The sequence below is a fragment of the Aythya fuligula genome, chromosome 4 (genome assembly GCF_009819795.1).
Source record: "Aythya fuligula isolate bAytFul2 chromosome 4, bAytFul2.pri, whole genome shotgun sequence".
Classification (NCBI taxonomy): Eukaryota; Metazoa; Chordata; class Aves; order Anseriformes; family Anatidae; genus Aythya; species Aythya fuligula.
The window spans coordinates 35,041,666-35,059,117 of NC_045562.1; the positions used below are offsets into that span (position 1 = coordinate 35,041,666).

The window sequence follows — 17,452 nt, forward strand, 5'->3', positions numbered from 1 at the left end:
GCACCGCACGCAGCTGGTCTGCCTGCTCCCTGGAGGCCAGGCCATCAAAGCCTCTCCATCTGGCCGGATGCGAGCCGGAGGCTCTCTGCCCCCTCCGGTCCTCCCAGGTGCTGGGACCACGCAAACCTCAGGCCTCTGAAAGCCCAGGCAAGCTGTGGGCTGGCAGTCCCACAGGGAATCACCGCTCACCCCCAGTTTTCCCTCTGGTTCCCCCCGTGGCCCTGTCAGAATTACGGCCCCTGCCTGTTGGACGAGGCTTGAATCTAAACCTGCCTGATCCAGGGCTTCCACCATTTCGAGTTCCTCTCTGGTGCATGCGAGTAGATGTGCAGCCTGATGGAGCCTCACTCGGAGCAAACAGAGAAGATCAAAGGCAAGCATGAAAACAATCAAGCTAAAGTCATAGGCAAGGAGTCCGTGCTGGGAGCAAAACCAGCACGACACACCTACTGCTCTTCTCAGAGCCTGGGGACTTGGTCTGTTCTTGTGGCAAAAAGCACCTATGCGTTCAGGTAAAATGTTTCTTGCCACCGAAGACAAGCTTGTTGAAGCAGACATCCACTTTAAATTCATGTTTATAATGGAAAGGAACATTATGATCCTTAGGCAAAATTAACAGCTCAGCCATTCTGACAGCGCATTCATGTCACAAACAAGCAGCTACTGCTCATCGTGCAATTTGGGTGGAAGACGGGCACCATCAGCTCCATAAAAGCCTCCCTGATGTACAGCAGCAAGCAGTGTGCTCTCCAAAGGAGAAGAGAAGCTGAACAGAGGAAAACCATTTTTTTTTTTTTTTATCCACACTTTGTTGGTAATTATAAAAAGTTGAACCAGCTCTCAGTTATTTTTTATCTCCAAGTGGATGCACTAATTGGTGGATGAACGCAACCAGGTTACTGGGTCTGGACAGATCAGCTTTGCTACTCCCCGGCATCACACGGCGATGCACAGAGGAGCATCAGTTAACACCTCCAGAAATTAATAGCAAGAAGTAACAACTGCATTTCCCAAGCCAGGTTTAAGCTTGCTCAGATCAATGAAAAGGAGGTTTCTTCTGAGCCCGATCTCTGTAAAGACACCAGTAAATTCTGGACACGTGCCATTCACTCTCAGAGGACAGCATTTAGTTGGATGCATGTATGTACCCTGTAGATAAGCACTCTGCACCATCAACTATTTCTGCACATGAAGAAATTAGCTGTTCTTTTGCCTTCTTTGTAACATATAAACTCCAAGCTTCTTTATCCTATAAGGATAATGATTAAGGACACCTAGCAGAGGCCAACTAACACTATTCTGCATCAGATGGACCCCACAGCTGGTACCCACCAAGACTATGAGAAAATGAAATATTCAGCTTCTCCATCTTCCTTCCTTCCCTTTAGCTAAGGCAGAAGAACTGAGCCTCTTCCCGTAATGCTGTGTTAGAGGTGTGATTTATTTCTTTCTTTAAATAGCAGTGTCAATTTAAGCCCCTCTTCATCCTCCCTGCCCCCATCCCATCCCTGTTTTGCTATTACAGGAAACTGGATCTAGGCTTAAAACAAAGATGTTTGTCCAGATTCTAGGTCACGTCTTTCACCTGATCCCATTGACACAGCTGAGGACAGCAGCAAGGAACACAGGCCGTACATCCACAAAAACATAAAATGAATAGAAGAACAGAAAGAAGTATCTCAGGGGAGCCTTTGGAAGGCCATTTCACTTGTCCTCCAGCAAGACCGGAGATGTCATTTGTGGCATTTTCAGACAGGCATGAGGAACAACGCATTTGCTTTTTCCTCTCCCGGTCTCTATGCCCAGCTACTTCTCGTGTCTCGATCAGACTTAAGAATCCCAAACCAGGCAGGAGCTTGGTATCCAGATATCCCTAAACCAAAAGCTAAAACTGAGGAGAAAAAGCAGATCCAGCCAAGTACTCACACCAGTTTAGCTGACCATGCCAGTTTTTAAAAGGCATCAAATTCAGACCCTGCCCTCCTTAATTAAAAGCTCTGTTTTGCCTTGCCAAGGGAGAAATTTGATGGCCATTAACTGCCCTGCACCAGAAATAATTCTGCACCCAGCAGACCTATGAAACAGGTCTGCTGTTTCAAACAGGTCTGTTTTCCCCCTCCTGACAAGCCGAGGGCACTAAGCTGGCTGAATTGACTTTGCCAAAAAGTATGTTTCTGTCCATTTTGGTTTTCGGGTACCGGCACCTGTGCAGAGCCTCTGCAACAGGTTGGGTGTTACTGCCTCACCTCCACATCACATGAAGTCTCTTGAGGGCAGATGCCAGCAGTCAGGGATGGCTGGGAAGCTCCGTGTTTGAAGCTCCAGGCAGTTCTCCTCTTCTCAGCCTCCCCTGGACTGCACACAAACAGCTTTTATCTGTTAGCCTGGCTAACAGAAAGAAAATCTCGCTTGAATTCAGACTACTGCGTGCCAACTCCAGTATTTTCCAAGCTGAACAGCAAGGATGGAGCAAGGCATCAAAGCAGAAAACCCATGCATCCCTCTGGCACCGTGCAAACTGAGAAGCATCCATAAGACTAATTGCCCAGCTGGAAGCGCTACATGATTTTAAGTGTCTGAGGATTTACCGTTAATCCGTTCTCCAAAACTTGCACAACACCGACACAAGCCACACGACAACGAACAGGGAAGTGCACAGACTGCACAGATCCCACCCCACGTACACGCCCTATGCACCAGCTCCCGAGAAGCTGGATCTGCACGGAGCAATCAGGTGTCGACCGCGCTGCCGAGCAGAGCCAGAGTTTCACAACGAACTCGCACAGCCTCCACACACCGCCCATCGGACGCTATCTAAGCTTCCAACTTTGTTTTGTCAAGTACGTTTCCAACCCTCCTGACTGCAATGATAACCTTGGAAACAAACCGTGGTATCTGCTCGAGTCTGAGGACTGTTGGAAATGGTGACTCATGCCTGAATTCCTACTAATCTTCAAGTGCAAGCACTTAGGCAGCAGTAATGGTGTTTTAATTTAATGTCCAGGCAAAAGTGGGAAAAAACGGTTAGCAGAATTTGGAAGTGACTGTCAGGAAATGAAGACAAAAGAGGATGCTTGGAGGACACGGACATCAGGGAAGGGAAAGGAAAAAAGAAGTCGTAACTTACGAAGCACGCATCTCCAGGCCAGACAGAGTCCAGTTACCGCCTGTTTCCAGAGGCCACGCTTTACCACCCACTCTTGTGTGATATCCCCCAAAACAAGGCCAGAGCTGTGGTTAACTGCTGTAAAACCCTCCTTTACAAACCCAGCCAGAGACCTCAGCAAAGACACAGCAGGGTTCAGCTCCACTCTTGCTTTTTAGACACGGTGAGAAGTTAAGATGCAACTTCAACTTCCGTAGAAATTCAAACCTCCAAACCACTATTTAACAGAGCTAGCTCCTAGTTACCAGCCACCTCCAGAACATTTCAAATGGTTAGAGTGACACACGGATCTCCTGAAGGGCTGAATACTTCTGTCAGCTCCACCAAACTGACTCCAGCACTGGTACTTGCAAGAGAACTGCCCAGTTGCCAACTAAGCAGGTGATCAGAAAGAACTGTTTTTTCCTGAAGGAAGGCATTCACCAGGCAAAAGGGAAATATTTGATTTCTACCATCTCCAACTTTATTTAAGTTACTGAATGTTTGTTTTCCCCCCCAGCAAAAATTCTGTAGCTACGAGCACCTAGAAAAGTTTTATCTTATAGAAAGACAATTAAAAAGCAATCCAGAATTTGGCTTACAAGTAGTAAACTTTTTGCTGTCTCCCAAGTACAAAATTTAGATGACTTAGCACCCAAACCCCAGCTTTCCAACCACTTAAGCTACTTAGCAGTACTTAGTCAAAATGAGTGTTTTAGTTAGACACCTTTTGCAGGTTATATGCTATTTTTATCTTGTGTTTCTCATTGAAGTGACAGGGCATTTACAAAAACGGATTTTAAATATGGTATAAGTGATCCAAATGAAAGTGTTCTCAAACTCAGTAATCGTTTCCAAGATTAAAGCAAAATGAGTTGTAACATGTCACTTGAAATTACAGTAACAGCAAGAGCTCAACTGTTGCTCAATCTGACTGAACTAGATGTCTTTGAGGAATCTTAATTTTCAATATTTTGGAGTACTCAAGAAAAGCACCTGGTGCAGACATGTAGAAAGCTAGCAGCACAAGGACACAATTATTTATTTTACTGTCCTGCTTTTGGCTAACACAGAATTGTTAAGAACTTTTTAAAACTCTTTTTTCCAATGCAAAGGGCTCCTTTGCTTAAGCATCTGCTGCATTAAAAAGCAAACAAACAAAAAAAAACTTACTTTATGAGTACCATTCACATGATTTCCAAATTCATATTAACACACCAAAGGGAAATATTTAACATCTAGATACGCATTAAATGTTGCGGATTCAAGACAAATGCAATTTCCATTCACAGAAAAATACTCTTGTGACAACCTTATTTCCACTGCAAATCATAAGCTATCCATGCCACTCTGCAGATACAGCTTCACAGCTTATAAAATGCCCACTACAGATAAGACTTCCCAAACCTAAACCAGGGAAGCCCACTCACACCTGCAGTGTGTTTCTGCAGATGTCCCTGCACCACCTCACAAGTACCCAGAGCCTAGTGCAGATACATTCAAGCACATTGCATCTTAGTCCCGGAAACACCCCCGATAATAACTCACATAAGCAAAATTAAGCGTGGGCTTGGCCTTTAAACAGAAGACAGAGAGAAAGGGCTGCTCTTTAAATAATAAGAAGTGGGGGAGTGGATAACAGGTTAACAACCTCCAGTTCAGAACACCTGAAAGTAAAACTTCATGCAGAAAATAACCCTTGCTATCAGCGTTTCAAGGTGAAAGGGTACCTTTGTTGACTAAAATCAGTCTTTTCAAAAGGCCAAAATTAAGCAAGATCTTAAAGACAGTATTATCTTCTGAAGGATGAAGAAACAGAAGTGATAGAAGTGAATCATTTGGAAATTGTAAAACCACAAGTGAATCATTTGGAAATTGTAAAACCACATCAGAATAGCTTTCATGCACAAACTGCAGTAATCATTACATAGCCATGTTTCATATGCATTCCATCTATATAGTTCAATAAAAAAACAAATGAATTGAGGGATGGTGGCCACCAACAAAACCAGGTGACACCATGCCCAGCAGCTTGAGGCGTATGCAGAGACTGTGACTCCATGCAGTGATGAAATGCATTTACACATGTCAAGTACTCATCCTGTGAAAGAGAGAACTGTTAATTAATGATTACATCCAGATAAATCGCAGAGGAAGAATCTGACGTGTGCAAACAGCCACTTTTGCTTATTTAAGCTGATGAGTCACATGATTAACTGGCATACTTTGCATTGTTTAGATAAGGTGTGAAGCTACAAACAAGGAAGAACCTACCAGGACTCTCTACCCGCTTGTAGTGGTAGGGATTGATGCAAACCTCCTTCTGTTTTGAACCGAAGGGAAACTCGCAGCATTCCAGTGGTTTCAGTTCGTGATGGCTCTGCAGGTCTGGCCAGCGCCACACTCTGCAGTAAATTACATGTGGCAGCCCTTTCCGGTGTGAAACCTGAAGCCTGCCGTCCAAGGAACGAGGAATTGTGACACAGTTGCTGGGCTGACCAGGACAGCTTAATGCTTTCTCCAGCTCTTCCATAGCACCTTTTTTCTTCTTCAGTTTTTTCACTAACGCATCGACGGCTTTCTCTGCCCATTTTTCTTCTTCATCCCCCTGCTTCCACCCCAACAGCCTCTTCACCGCTGGGCTGGTGAAGGAGAATAAGCTTGTCACGTTCATGGTGACCCTGCTTGGTCACACTGGACACCGCAGACCAAGCAGGAAAGACCGTCCTGTTCTTCCACCACCACCACCCAGCAGATTGTATCAGTAGTCAAAAGCAGTCTGCCCCAAATAATTCTGGTCCTTCTGCCTTTTCACTCCTCCTGTCCCGGGATGGCAATGCTGACATTCCCCCGTGATAGACGTGACCTTCTCATTGTGCTAAAGGCTGAGAACCTGCAGGAGAAGAGGGAGAGGAAAACAGATTTTACTTTTTAAGTTAACCAACAACAGGAAGAAACATTCCCCCCTACAAGATCTGAGTTACCCAAAACCAACTGAACAACAACAAAAAACAACCCACAACCCACCAACCTCCCCAAAAATCACCAAAACACAGTGTTGACTCAGAATTAGACTCAAAGAACAGCCTGATACAGACTTGTAAGCAGCAGGGCTTGCTGGTGAAGCTTTCACGTTCCTCCCTGCTAAATAGTCCTGAATATATGAGGGGATTGCCCTGGAAAATAGCGAAGCAGCACAAAGAAAGTCAAAAATTGTTGGGGGAGTTAGGACGAGGTAGAAGGAACAGACAGGGGTGGAAAAATGAAGAAGGCAGCAGGTCAACTCCTCCATCTCCTCAGGTCCCCCACCCAACTTGCTGCACAGCCTCAGTGATTTCTGTGCCATGCAGCAAGGGGGACCACAAGTGCACTTGCCAGCTTCCGACAATGCTGCTGCTCAGTGCCCAAGTGTAGCCTCAGTTAGTGCCGTGAGAAGCAGGATAGAAAAAAAACGAAAACACAAAAAGCCATGGCTGTATTCCCATACAGACCTGCCAGAAAGGCTAGGGCTCTGTACTAGGAACACAGCTCCCACCAAATCCAGCCTAAAACAGTCCCTCAGCTTTCATCTTTCACTGCTAAGTGTGAAGGGCACTCCCCGCAATCTATCAGCGGTGGCAACCTCAAACAGCAAAACGTCCCAAGGAAGGCAAACAAGAGGAGCAGCGCTTTTCGTTTTGCTTTCAAAGAGCAGCTGGAAGCAATATGCCCCACAGCACTCTGCCACCCAGCCCTCCGCAAGCGATACTGCTCGAAAATCACTGCACCAGAGTAATGCATATCACAACCTGAGACAAAAAAAAAAACACAGTGCAGCTTCACCTCTGAGTTACTTTGATTAACAAACCAAAAAAAAAAGTAAACTAGAAAGAACCTTGCCCTCACTGATCTCCCACAAGAAAGCAAAGCTCCGTCTTCCCTCCCCACCAAACAGCCCTCGGTTCCTAAGCAGACTGCGATCGTGAACTTACTGCACTGATTACATCCTGACCCCTCCCGCTGCAACGCCAGCCTGCTGCACTCAAGGACACGCGAAGGAGTGGGAAGGAGGAAGAACTGATAAGAGGGCTTCAGATGGCACAGAGGTCCCGAGCTGGGAGCCGTGGAACAGGGAGGAAGCGGTGGGTGAAGGTTGGGGGAGGAACTCCACACTGGCAGGCAGAAGCCCCTGCTCCTGCTGCAGGGTCTGCTGTGAGCAGCAAGTTTCACATCTGCCCAAGCTGGAAGCAAGCAAAAAGCTTGCTTCTGCCAGGGGGAGAAAGGGGGAGAAAAAAAGAGACAAAGAGCACTAAACCATCGGTTTTCAAACGCAGCATGAAGACAGACAGGAAACGTATCCTGGAGTGGATACCAACAGGTTGCAGAGGAAGAGGGAAGGGGAAGAGGATACGAATGTTTTTGTTACCATCAGAAAGACCAAAAAAAAATAACCCATACACACACAGGATAGAAGATGTCAGTGCAGCCGCATGGGACAGAATTATTTAGACTAAGAAACGATTGCAGATCCTAAAATTGTAAATGCCAGGCCACGCTTACCCTCCTGACTGTCACGAATTGGTTTCATAGTGTGCCACTACACTTGGAGTGCTTTAAGCTGAAAACCATCCACTTGGTTCAAATTAAGTTGTCACTGAAACAATTATCTAATTGCAAAGGTTCAGTTTTATTAGGTTGAAAGCATAGACTACATTTATGTGAATAATGATTATGAACTACCAGAGACCACGTCTACCTGCACTTCGCACTGGTAACTTGCCATGCCTTTTACACTAAGACTTCTATCTGAAATAACGTCAATGTGATGCAAGATTTGCACAGGCCTGGGGCAAAGTTAAGAATTTATTTTGTTAGCTGGGCACGTGCCATACTGCTCACTGAACTGGAACTCCATTACTGCCACTGACTGTACTCCGGGTGTATTTAATCCTTACATGCTTTCTGAAGGGCACTATTAAAAGGTTGTCCTAGTATAAGAACCTTTTATCAGAAACCCAGTGTGTATGCTTCTATGCTTGTAAGTACTGAGTTACGAATAACTCATATATAATCTGTATCTCATTGAATGCTCTGAGTATCTTTTTTTCCTGCCCCTTTCAAACAAAAAATACTACCTCCACACACAAAAGGTACAAGGCACAGTGGTACAGCACAGAGCAATCAAGTCAAGCTTTCTGCTTCACATCTGTTAGAATTAAAACAAGAATATTTAAAAGACCTGAGTTGAAGTTTTAGTGAAAAAGAAAGTACAAACTCTAAATCTCAGTCCAAACTTCTGTCAACGTTGGTAACGAACGCAGACACAGTTCTACCTATGCATGACCTATTTCTACCAAGCTGCTTGAAAAATAAATGGCCAAGCTACTTCTCCCTCCTCCCCAAGTCCTGCCCATTAAAAACTATATGTTTGTACTGCTGCCTGGAATTATAACCTGTTTAACACGTGCTAGCACACAAGCTCTGCAAAGCCTAGGAAGACATTCAGATGTAGCCACGAGTACATAGATCATAGGAATAGGCTTTCTGACATTCTTGGCTCAAATCCTGTAACACGCACGTCTCCCATTCCCATAAATACGTTCCCAAACACTCATCATCATCACAGACAAAGGTGTTATCTTAACAGCTGGCACCTGTGGAGCAACCACTGTAGGGAAAAATGCCTTGGCAGCACAGGGAGCACATGAGGCACAGTACTTGTAGATACACTTGAACGCAACACGAGCCCCATTTCTGCCTGTCACTAACCTCCAGCCCTGGGACTCCTGCTGAAGCCCGGCCTGGCCGAAGGACATCCAAGCCCCGATCAAGCCAGAAGACAAAGCAAAGGGGTTGGGGGAAGGAAAAAAGAAAAAGAAAGAAAAGAAAGAAAACCACAGGCTGTTGCGTACCACTAACACTGAATTCCAATAGTGGTATGAAACTAAAAAAAGGCCGTGTAGGTGGAGTTTCTCATTTCCAAGAAGTCAAAAGCATGCCCATAGCACCAAGCTTTTGCCAGTACATTCCATTTCCCTTTCTGCCACTTTTGGTTTCTGCAATGCATCATTTCCTGTATTACTTTTGCACAGTGGTCTTATCAGCTGGGAGTACAAAATAAAGATTAAACCACGAGTCAGCAGATGACACAGCCTGAGTGTTTCTTCCCTAAATACGCATACCCTTCTGGGAAACCAGGAGCTGGCATTTCCAATAGCTGAGTGGCCACCAGCCCTTCAAGGGTACATTTACTCAGAAGCTACCAGTGAAATAAAAACATGGTCCAAACAACAGGACACCCTCCAAAAGGCAGCCTGGAATCAGTTTAAAGGAAATCGAGTTGTTACCCACTTATCAGCCACTCTTTACACATCAAAAACCACGCGCTTTTTATTACATGTTCTGTCTGCTGATGGATGAGCTGGAAGCAACAAACTTCTGTCAATACCAGCACTGCTTTATTTGTCCTCCTTCACTGCTGCTATCTTTTGTGTCATCTTTGGACCGACACACAAACCCACATGCAGCTTGTGAGGAGGCTGTAAAAATAATAAAAAAAAAAGAGCATTATACACACAGCTGTTTAACCAGCCGTGGATTTAAACAAACGTACTCAGGCAAAATGCCTAAAAGTGAAGTTCTGCAGCCCTCAAAGCAGAGATGGTTACCCTGTCAGCAACACGAAGCAGACAGTAAAATACTCAGTGAGACTGTTCTCAAATTCCCACAGGAGATCCCATAGGAAACTGTCCTGCTTTGCATAAATGATTGTTTTTGGTGGGTGGAGAGAGGGTTAGGACAATTAGATGATCCTCGCTGTCAGGGAGGTGAAACAACTCCTAGCCGGAGTTTCAGGCAAACAAGAAGCAGCTCTAACTCTCCTACTCATTTTGTTATTTGTATTACAGGCTCAGTGATGCAGGTAGAAAGGATCCTATTATGTATTTTTATTATATGCTCAAAACAGTTAGACATAAAAAGGGGCAGGAACCACGGCGAAGAGAATCTACATAATTGTTAACAGAGAAAACTGTCTATTCTTTGACTACATTCTTAAAATTCAGTTTCTTATTTTATTCAGCATGCCTCCTCTAAGGGTCCATTAGCTATTGACAACATAAAGAAATAAACAAATTTTAATTTGCTTCTTAAGAAATATTTAGTCATTTACCTTCTCAGAAAGACAACTTTGCAGCAATTCACGTTTCTTCTCAGTACAACTTTTTTTTTTAATAAAAGGTCTAGAAGAAAAAAGATCAAATTTTGGCATAGAAGCCAAAGAGCTGTCACTTACTCCCAGCAAAAGCTATTTCCACGTATTACTAAAGAGCATGCAGTCCAAACATCTGTAATGCTAGAATGTGTTACACCATTTGTGCACCAGCTTCCTCTGGCTCCTTATCCTCGGAGAAAGCAGCAAAAAGTTTTGATTTCCTTCTTCATGCAATGTGACTTGTAAAACAAGACGTCTGAAGTCTTCTGCTGAATTACTCTGTTTTTAATCAAAGACTTCTTTCTTTGCACTTTCTTATGGCAAAAGATCAGATCTGGTTCATCTTGAAAAAATGCACGGAAACCTGGTAAAAGCTTCAAGAGCATTACAATACACATGCAAAAAGAAAGCAAGTTTCATTTCAAACTGCTGTAAAACTCATTAGAGAGTTCATACAGAACCTAACTTGGCTTTCCTTGCATTTCTGAAAAGGATAAGAAGAACCAAGAAAGAAAGTTAACTCTTTTGGATGTATTCTTGGCTTAAAAAAATAAATTAAAAATGCAATCAGGTGTTAATTTCTACTCTGCATTGTACTGATACAGGTGTCAATATGTGATAAATACCTGTATGTATCAAGTGTTTGAGTAAAAAGTATTTCAATACTGGTGTTGAAAATACTTCAACATACTGCACAGGCTGTTTTCCTGGCACTGTATTAGACACCCAGCAAGGGCCAGCAAGGTACTTTGAGCCTGTCCCATAAGGCAGCCTCTCTAGGTTCCTGAGACCGAAGCACCATGCCCAAAAAAGAGGATTAGGACAACTAACTGCTCACTGTATCTAATGAGGGACTGAATGTCCTTTCAAGGCAGCCCCCAGTATGCCATTTTTCAGCCCAGAGAAAATCCCTGTAGACACGTACCTGCACCACTGAGTGCAGCAGCTCGTATGGAGGTTTGTGAAGTGCAGGTACGGAGAGGAACCCAGCTACCTACAGCAGCAGTCTGCCCAGCTTCTTGCAAGAAGCATCTAGCAGTTCTCCTCAGAGCATATGGCTATCAACAGTGTTTGCCTTTAGAAGGACTTGCACAACTTCTCCCTCATTTAACAAGCCAAATCAGACTGATGGAGTTCTGAACGTCACCCGAGCACCAAAGAGCAGATCCACCGCTCACTCAAAGTGAGGAAGCAAGCCCAAGAGATGCTTCATGTACTAGGGTTTGTCAAATCCAAATGACAACCCCCCAGTGCTCAGTTACTCCAGAGCATGATGAAATAAACCTGGTACCATCAGCATCTGCCAGTTCCTTGCCAATGATCACCACGGTTCAAACCACATACACAGCCTCTGGCTGGTTTCTACCACCAACCAAAGGTAAACCTTCCTGCATTCTCCTCCCAACTCAGCTTCTGGTTCCTAGATTTGAAAGACTGAAGGTAACTGCACTACTGCTTCTCCAGAGAAAATGCTCCATTTCTGTATGCATTAGAAACTGAATACTGTGTTATAATCCAACTAAAATAGCTTAAGAGTCTTTGTAAATAAACGCGTAATTGTGAGAAGTGACACAGAAAATAAATGTTCCCAATTTTAACAGATGCATCATCGATTAAATTTGCTCCCCCTTTTTCATTAAGAGCAGCTTTTCCCAATGCCAGATACTGTTCTCTGTAACTGTTCTGACATTTAAAAATTGTGCTCTTGAAAACAAATTGGAACAACACATCTTGCAAGAAGCTTATCTTCACCCTAATTAGAGCACAACTCCTCCCTGTTTACAAGAAACACCAACATGTACAGCCTCTTAAACAATCACCAAATCCTCAAGCCATGGAGCCTTAACCAAGTTAAGAAACAACGGCAAAACTCCTTGTTTGCAGTGCTGAATTTTACTTACTCCTGTGTTCAGATACTCCATGAAGCCACAAACTGCCATCTATCTCTTCCTTTACCATCTACTGGTCTTCTCTTTGCACTGCTTCATCTTACCAAGACTACGGATAAAAAAAACTAACACCAAGTTTACCAAATAACTTGGAGTGGAAGCTGGATAAGCCCAGTGCACAGAAGGGCTCGTACAAGTAGGATGCACCAAACTATACGCCCAGGTGTGGAGAAACCCCTTCTGGTGTCGGCAAGCCGCTGGACTGACTCAGATGTGTTATCACTGATTATCTCTAAAACCGCAAGTTAAAATATTAACTTAAGTCAGGAAGGAACTGTGATTTGATTATTCAGTTAAAGTTCTGGCACATACGGGACTACAAAGCTATGAGCTTCATTCAAATAACTCGTAAGATGAATACAATGCTGTGAACCACAAACCGTGACAGGATGGTGTTCATGAGTTGTTTTTTTTTAATGCTGTAAAGGGGGAGAAGACTTCATTTTCTATGCTCTCTAAGCAAAAGGTCACTTAAAGAAGTCTTCAAGTGAAGCCCAACATTCAAAAGAAAAAAAAATTATCGAAACAAGTAATTATGATAAAATGAATTACTAGTCGCAGTAAATATTTATCATCACAGTGAAATTTGCCCATCTTCGGGCAAATTTATCCACATTGCTTGTACACACCATGTCATCCCCCTAGTCACCTTAAGTGTGCAGGAGGACAGGAGAAGGTGAGGAACTCAGTCAGCATCAGAAGATGTCACAGGCCATGTCCTGAAAATGCCAAGCAGCCTGTAGCCCTGTCTGGACCACTGCCTGCAGCTCTGTGAACACGGTGTATCCATAAAGATGCCATAACCAGCCCAGCCATCGACGTCAGAAGTCCTTCACTAAAAAGACAGAAAGCTGGGGAAAATAGCTTCCCTTCCCTTTCATCATAAAACTTGAGTGCAACTCCCTTTTTCCACAAAGAGCATTCCCTTTCCTGACTTTTTGAACTGTCTTCAGAAAACAGGTGTTGTTTACAACAATAACAAACACACATCTGTGTGGGTGTGTTACTACACACAAAGGCAGGATAACTGAAACCTCTTCCTATATTTAGATCTGTCTGGTCAGCTCTAATTGCATAATTTAATCAAAACCCTCTCCAACGGAAACACATCCATATTCATCACAGGCATCAAAGGAAACATCTTTACAAACTATATCCTTTTACAAACCGACACATGGTCCCACGCCACTTGTCCAATTGTTGAATTCCTCCTTTGGGAAGGGCATGGAATTTTATTTCTTTTTATCAGCTGAAAAAAGCACTTCCCTCCAATTCATCAGGGTAGGGCAGGAGGAACTTCCTTCACAGGTGAGATGGGGAAAATTTACTGACATGTCACTTTCAGGGTGGTTTTGTGTTTGTTTTTGAAGAGTAGTTAAAACACACATTTGCAACATAAAGCAAAAATCCTTGAAAAATGCCCATCAGCACCCAGTTCTCAACATTTTTGAGTACAGCCCATAAAATGCAAGATGTTTTGTCCTTACAGGATGGCACAGACTGCATGGAGTCACGACAGGCTGTCGCCCCATCTAGAGTAGCTCTACAGTGAAGTATTTTTAAGGAGGGAACCACGCTAAATGCAATCCAGTTATACTCAGCTTATACAAGCCAGTGCTCCTACAAATGATTCATTTTACCAAGAGCATGCACTGATACAGTTACATCAGCTGCATTAAACCACTTCTAAAGACTGTGACCCAGACCTCATTCATCAGAGATTAAGTAAAGATGTTAAATTACAGCTCCAAATCCTCAGCTTTAAAACAGAATGTTTCACCAATGAAAGAGGCAACAAAAACTGAGAAGGAAAAATTATTTATTCATTAACAAAAGTGTTATCAATCAGGTCAAGCCTCAGTAAAGAATAGGCTGATGAAAATTAAACCAAGAAAAGAAAGGTCATTAAAATCAGTAGTTCTTTTCACAGATTAGTCCCCCACCCACCGTTTATACACTTGAGATAAGAATGGCCTCTCTGGATTGCCACTGCTGAGGGCATCTTCATGATGTATGAAGTACACACTTCTTTAGATGCACGCTTTACTTTTAAAAAAAGGATTCCTCTAGTTTTCCTCCTTTTTGCCTGATTTCCAAAATCCACAGCAGTGTTTTTTGCCTTTAGATAGCCTTTAAAGCACTATCTTCAGCATGTCTTTGAAACAAGATGCAGAGTGAAAGGTCCACATTCAATTTCACAAACCGCCTTGCAATTCACGACTGTCATTCTGGACAAAGTGTTTAATGATGATACAGCTTCACAAGCCAAGTTTACACAGCCCAGAGACAAACAAGCAGATCTGCCAGATTTCCACCCTCTGATGAAGCACTGCTTAATTACTGCCTGCCACTCGCAGCCCTCTGAAAACTGGGACCTGACCTCCAACAACACAAATTCCTGCCTGTCCCTGGTCCCCAGGAGAGGTAGTGAGCAGCAGCCCACCACCAGGCTGCAAACACCCCATGGCGCTCACCCCATATCTGCCAAGCCTCCCGAACCTGCCAGGCCCTTGGCAAATGGAAGAGGCCAAGATCACAGCGTTTAGAAATGTCTCTTCAGCTCTTACAGAAGGAAATGAGAATTGTTAAGATCTGCAGGTAAATATGGATTTAGAGATTCACCTGAGATCAGGTCAGGAAGTTTTGGATGCCCACTTAAAACACACCACAGATCGAGACTGAGGGAGGCCTTTATCAGCACGTGAGTTACACGTTTGGGCTTGTCCATACCAAAACCTGGAACTGCCTTCAGCTGCACACCACTAACACCTCAGCACGGCTTATGCTCCCACCAGCATTAAGAAGTATACTGGTGGAAGAATAAAGTCACTGACACACAACTATGAAGGCATTTATGTGGTCTGTTACTTTCACAAGTGTTTTCATCAAGGCTTTCGCTACACTAAACCAAAGCAGCAGGCACACCTGGCACAGGGGGGCCAACAACCTCACCGGTGACAGGCAGGCCAACGATGAAATCTAAAGGCTCCACTCTTAGGAACATTTTTATGCCAGGAAGACAACTGACGGTTAATTTGTTATCAGTGATGTTTTTTTCCTGGCATCCCTATGCCAGTAAAACCTCATCAGCAGGATGAGCACCGTCACACACGGTGTTGGGCTGCTGCTCACAAGACAAATCCTATTTCCTTTGGGCAAGCCGCTTCCTTGCTTAAAGCCTCCGGTTCTCCCACTTACAAATGAAGAACAAAACTTGTAAAGCTACTCATGCAGAGGTAAACAGATGAAGAAATACAGTTTTCAGCAAGGATCTGGAGGGCAAGGCACCGTGGCCGAGACTGGAGCACGTGCCAGCGCTACTGCATCCATCTCAGCCGACCAAAGGGCCTCCAACTACTGCCAGCAGGGAAGGAGATGCATGGATCCTTTACTCTCAGACATCTTCCCCCTTCTAAAAGCACAAAACGAGGGTGCACCCATGTTTGAAGACTCCAGGAGGTCCAAAAGGCTGCAGAATGAAGCAAAACCATGTCACAGCTCCAAGTCAGAACATCTGCAGAATCTCACATCAAACTATTTTCTCCTGTCCTGAGATCAAGGCACTGGAGGATTTCGAACAAAGGCTTCAGCCCACAGATAGCAGCTGATGGTTCATACAGCACTCGCCAACTGCACAGCTCGAAAGGAAGCGGGAGATAGCCTCCTACACTGCTTGCTGGGAATACGGAAGTTTTACAACAAGCGAAAACGGTTGTTATCTGTCTATCTGGTCCCCTGGTTATCTGCAAGCTTTTTATGACTTTGGAAGAGGAATCAAGCCACATATAAAGAATCACTCAATATCCTTTTCTTATCTGAGAGGTTTTTTTGTTGTTGTTGTTGTGTTTTTTTTTTTTTTTAATTAACAGAACCTATACGATTCTGCATACAGAATTCAGGGAACTTACTCATTCCACCATCATTTTCTAAGACAAGCTTAAAGTTACACACTTGGGGCTTTGCAGAACTGAAGCACTGCACCCTTACAGCTCAGACACCAAAACACAGCATTTCCTGACTAACACATGCTCTCTGGGGTCAGCAGCAAACTAGCTAAAAACCTGGCACAACGCTTCCCAAGCTTTCCATTGCTGCCAGCTACTGAATAAATAGCTGTAGCTGTCCCAGTACAGAGGACAGGAGGACTCCAACCCCCAAATAAGCTGGGAAGAAACACCAGGATGAATTTGCAGGACTTGTAGCTCTCCAAGACTACTTACTGCTAGGCTAAATGCCAGTGAGCAAGAAGAGCAGACAATAATTTCACATTCCTTGTCTCTAAGCTGAGAATCTAGATGCCTTTAATTCTGAGGCTGAAACCAGGACTCCCAGGTTTCTCCTGACAACAAAACTTTAGACTCAAACAACCCAAGCTGCTGGCTGGCCTGTAAGGCTGAGGACCCCTGTGTCCCACGTAGGGGGAGGCAAGAAGCTAGGCAAAGGTGTGATGGAAGCCTGCCTACAGTCAGAAATGCAGTACTGTGTTTATTGAATTTCAGTGAAAGCAGCTTGCCACCAGCGCTCCCCAGTCTCAGCTGCTGCAGTGTAGGTGCTTAAATTCCTTCCTCCTATGCACACACAGGAGTAAAGTGGAGAGAGAAGCAGGGGGTCACTTGCTGAATTTCTGGAAGGACCACTACAGCCAGGAAGGCATATTATTCAGGAAGCCTCCTACTTCCATCTAATCTGCCCACTTTCCACCTCTCCCGAAACGACCACTCTATAATCTACCATCAGAGTGGTACACACAAACGCTGATCAACTCTTTTCAGCCAAAATAAGAGCAAGAAGCTCTGCAGCTGGCTGAGGCATGCATGATGGCACACAGGCATGTCTTCACATCAGGCAGATGAGGACATACATTTACAGTCCTACACTTTCAGTAACTCCCTTCAATAAAATTAAAAAAAAAATGCTTTGGTGACTGAACATAGTAGTTGGGGAGAATGAAGAGAACACTCAGGTGGAGGTATCACCAGGTGGACTCTGCTATCCACCTTTACCTACTTGCCTGCTCCCAGTTCACAGACTCCAGGAGATATACTGCATCTGGTCATGAGTTATACCTGATAAACTAGTGTGGGCAAGGGCAACGGCCAGGAAACCTTAGTAAACAGCCCTTGGAGTATTTATGCCAGTTATGTCAGGTGATGTTTTCTAGGGGAA

The 17,452-nt window shown here is 44.2% G+C and overlaps 1 protein-coding gene across 3 annotated transcripts in view; it reads right to left on the reverse strand.

Annotated features, from left to right (window-relative positions):
- SMAD1 (SMAD family member 1) overlaps positions 1–17,452 on the reverse strand; it is a 46,823-nt gene that overhangs the window by 19,460 nt on the left and 9,911 nt on the right. For all 3 annotated transcript variants that reach the window (XM_032186989.1, XM_032186987.1, XM_032186988.1), the window contains exon 2: positions 5,420–6,038. In XM_032186989.1, the coding sequence (XP_032042880.1) occupies positions 5,420–5,819 (400 nt within the window). In that variant the 5' untranslated portion in view covers positions 5,820–6,038. The remainder of the gene's footprint in view (positions 1–5,419; positions 6,039–17,452) is intronic.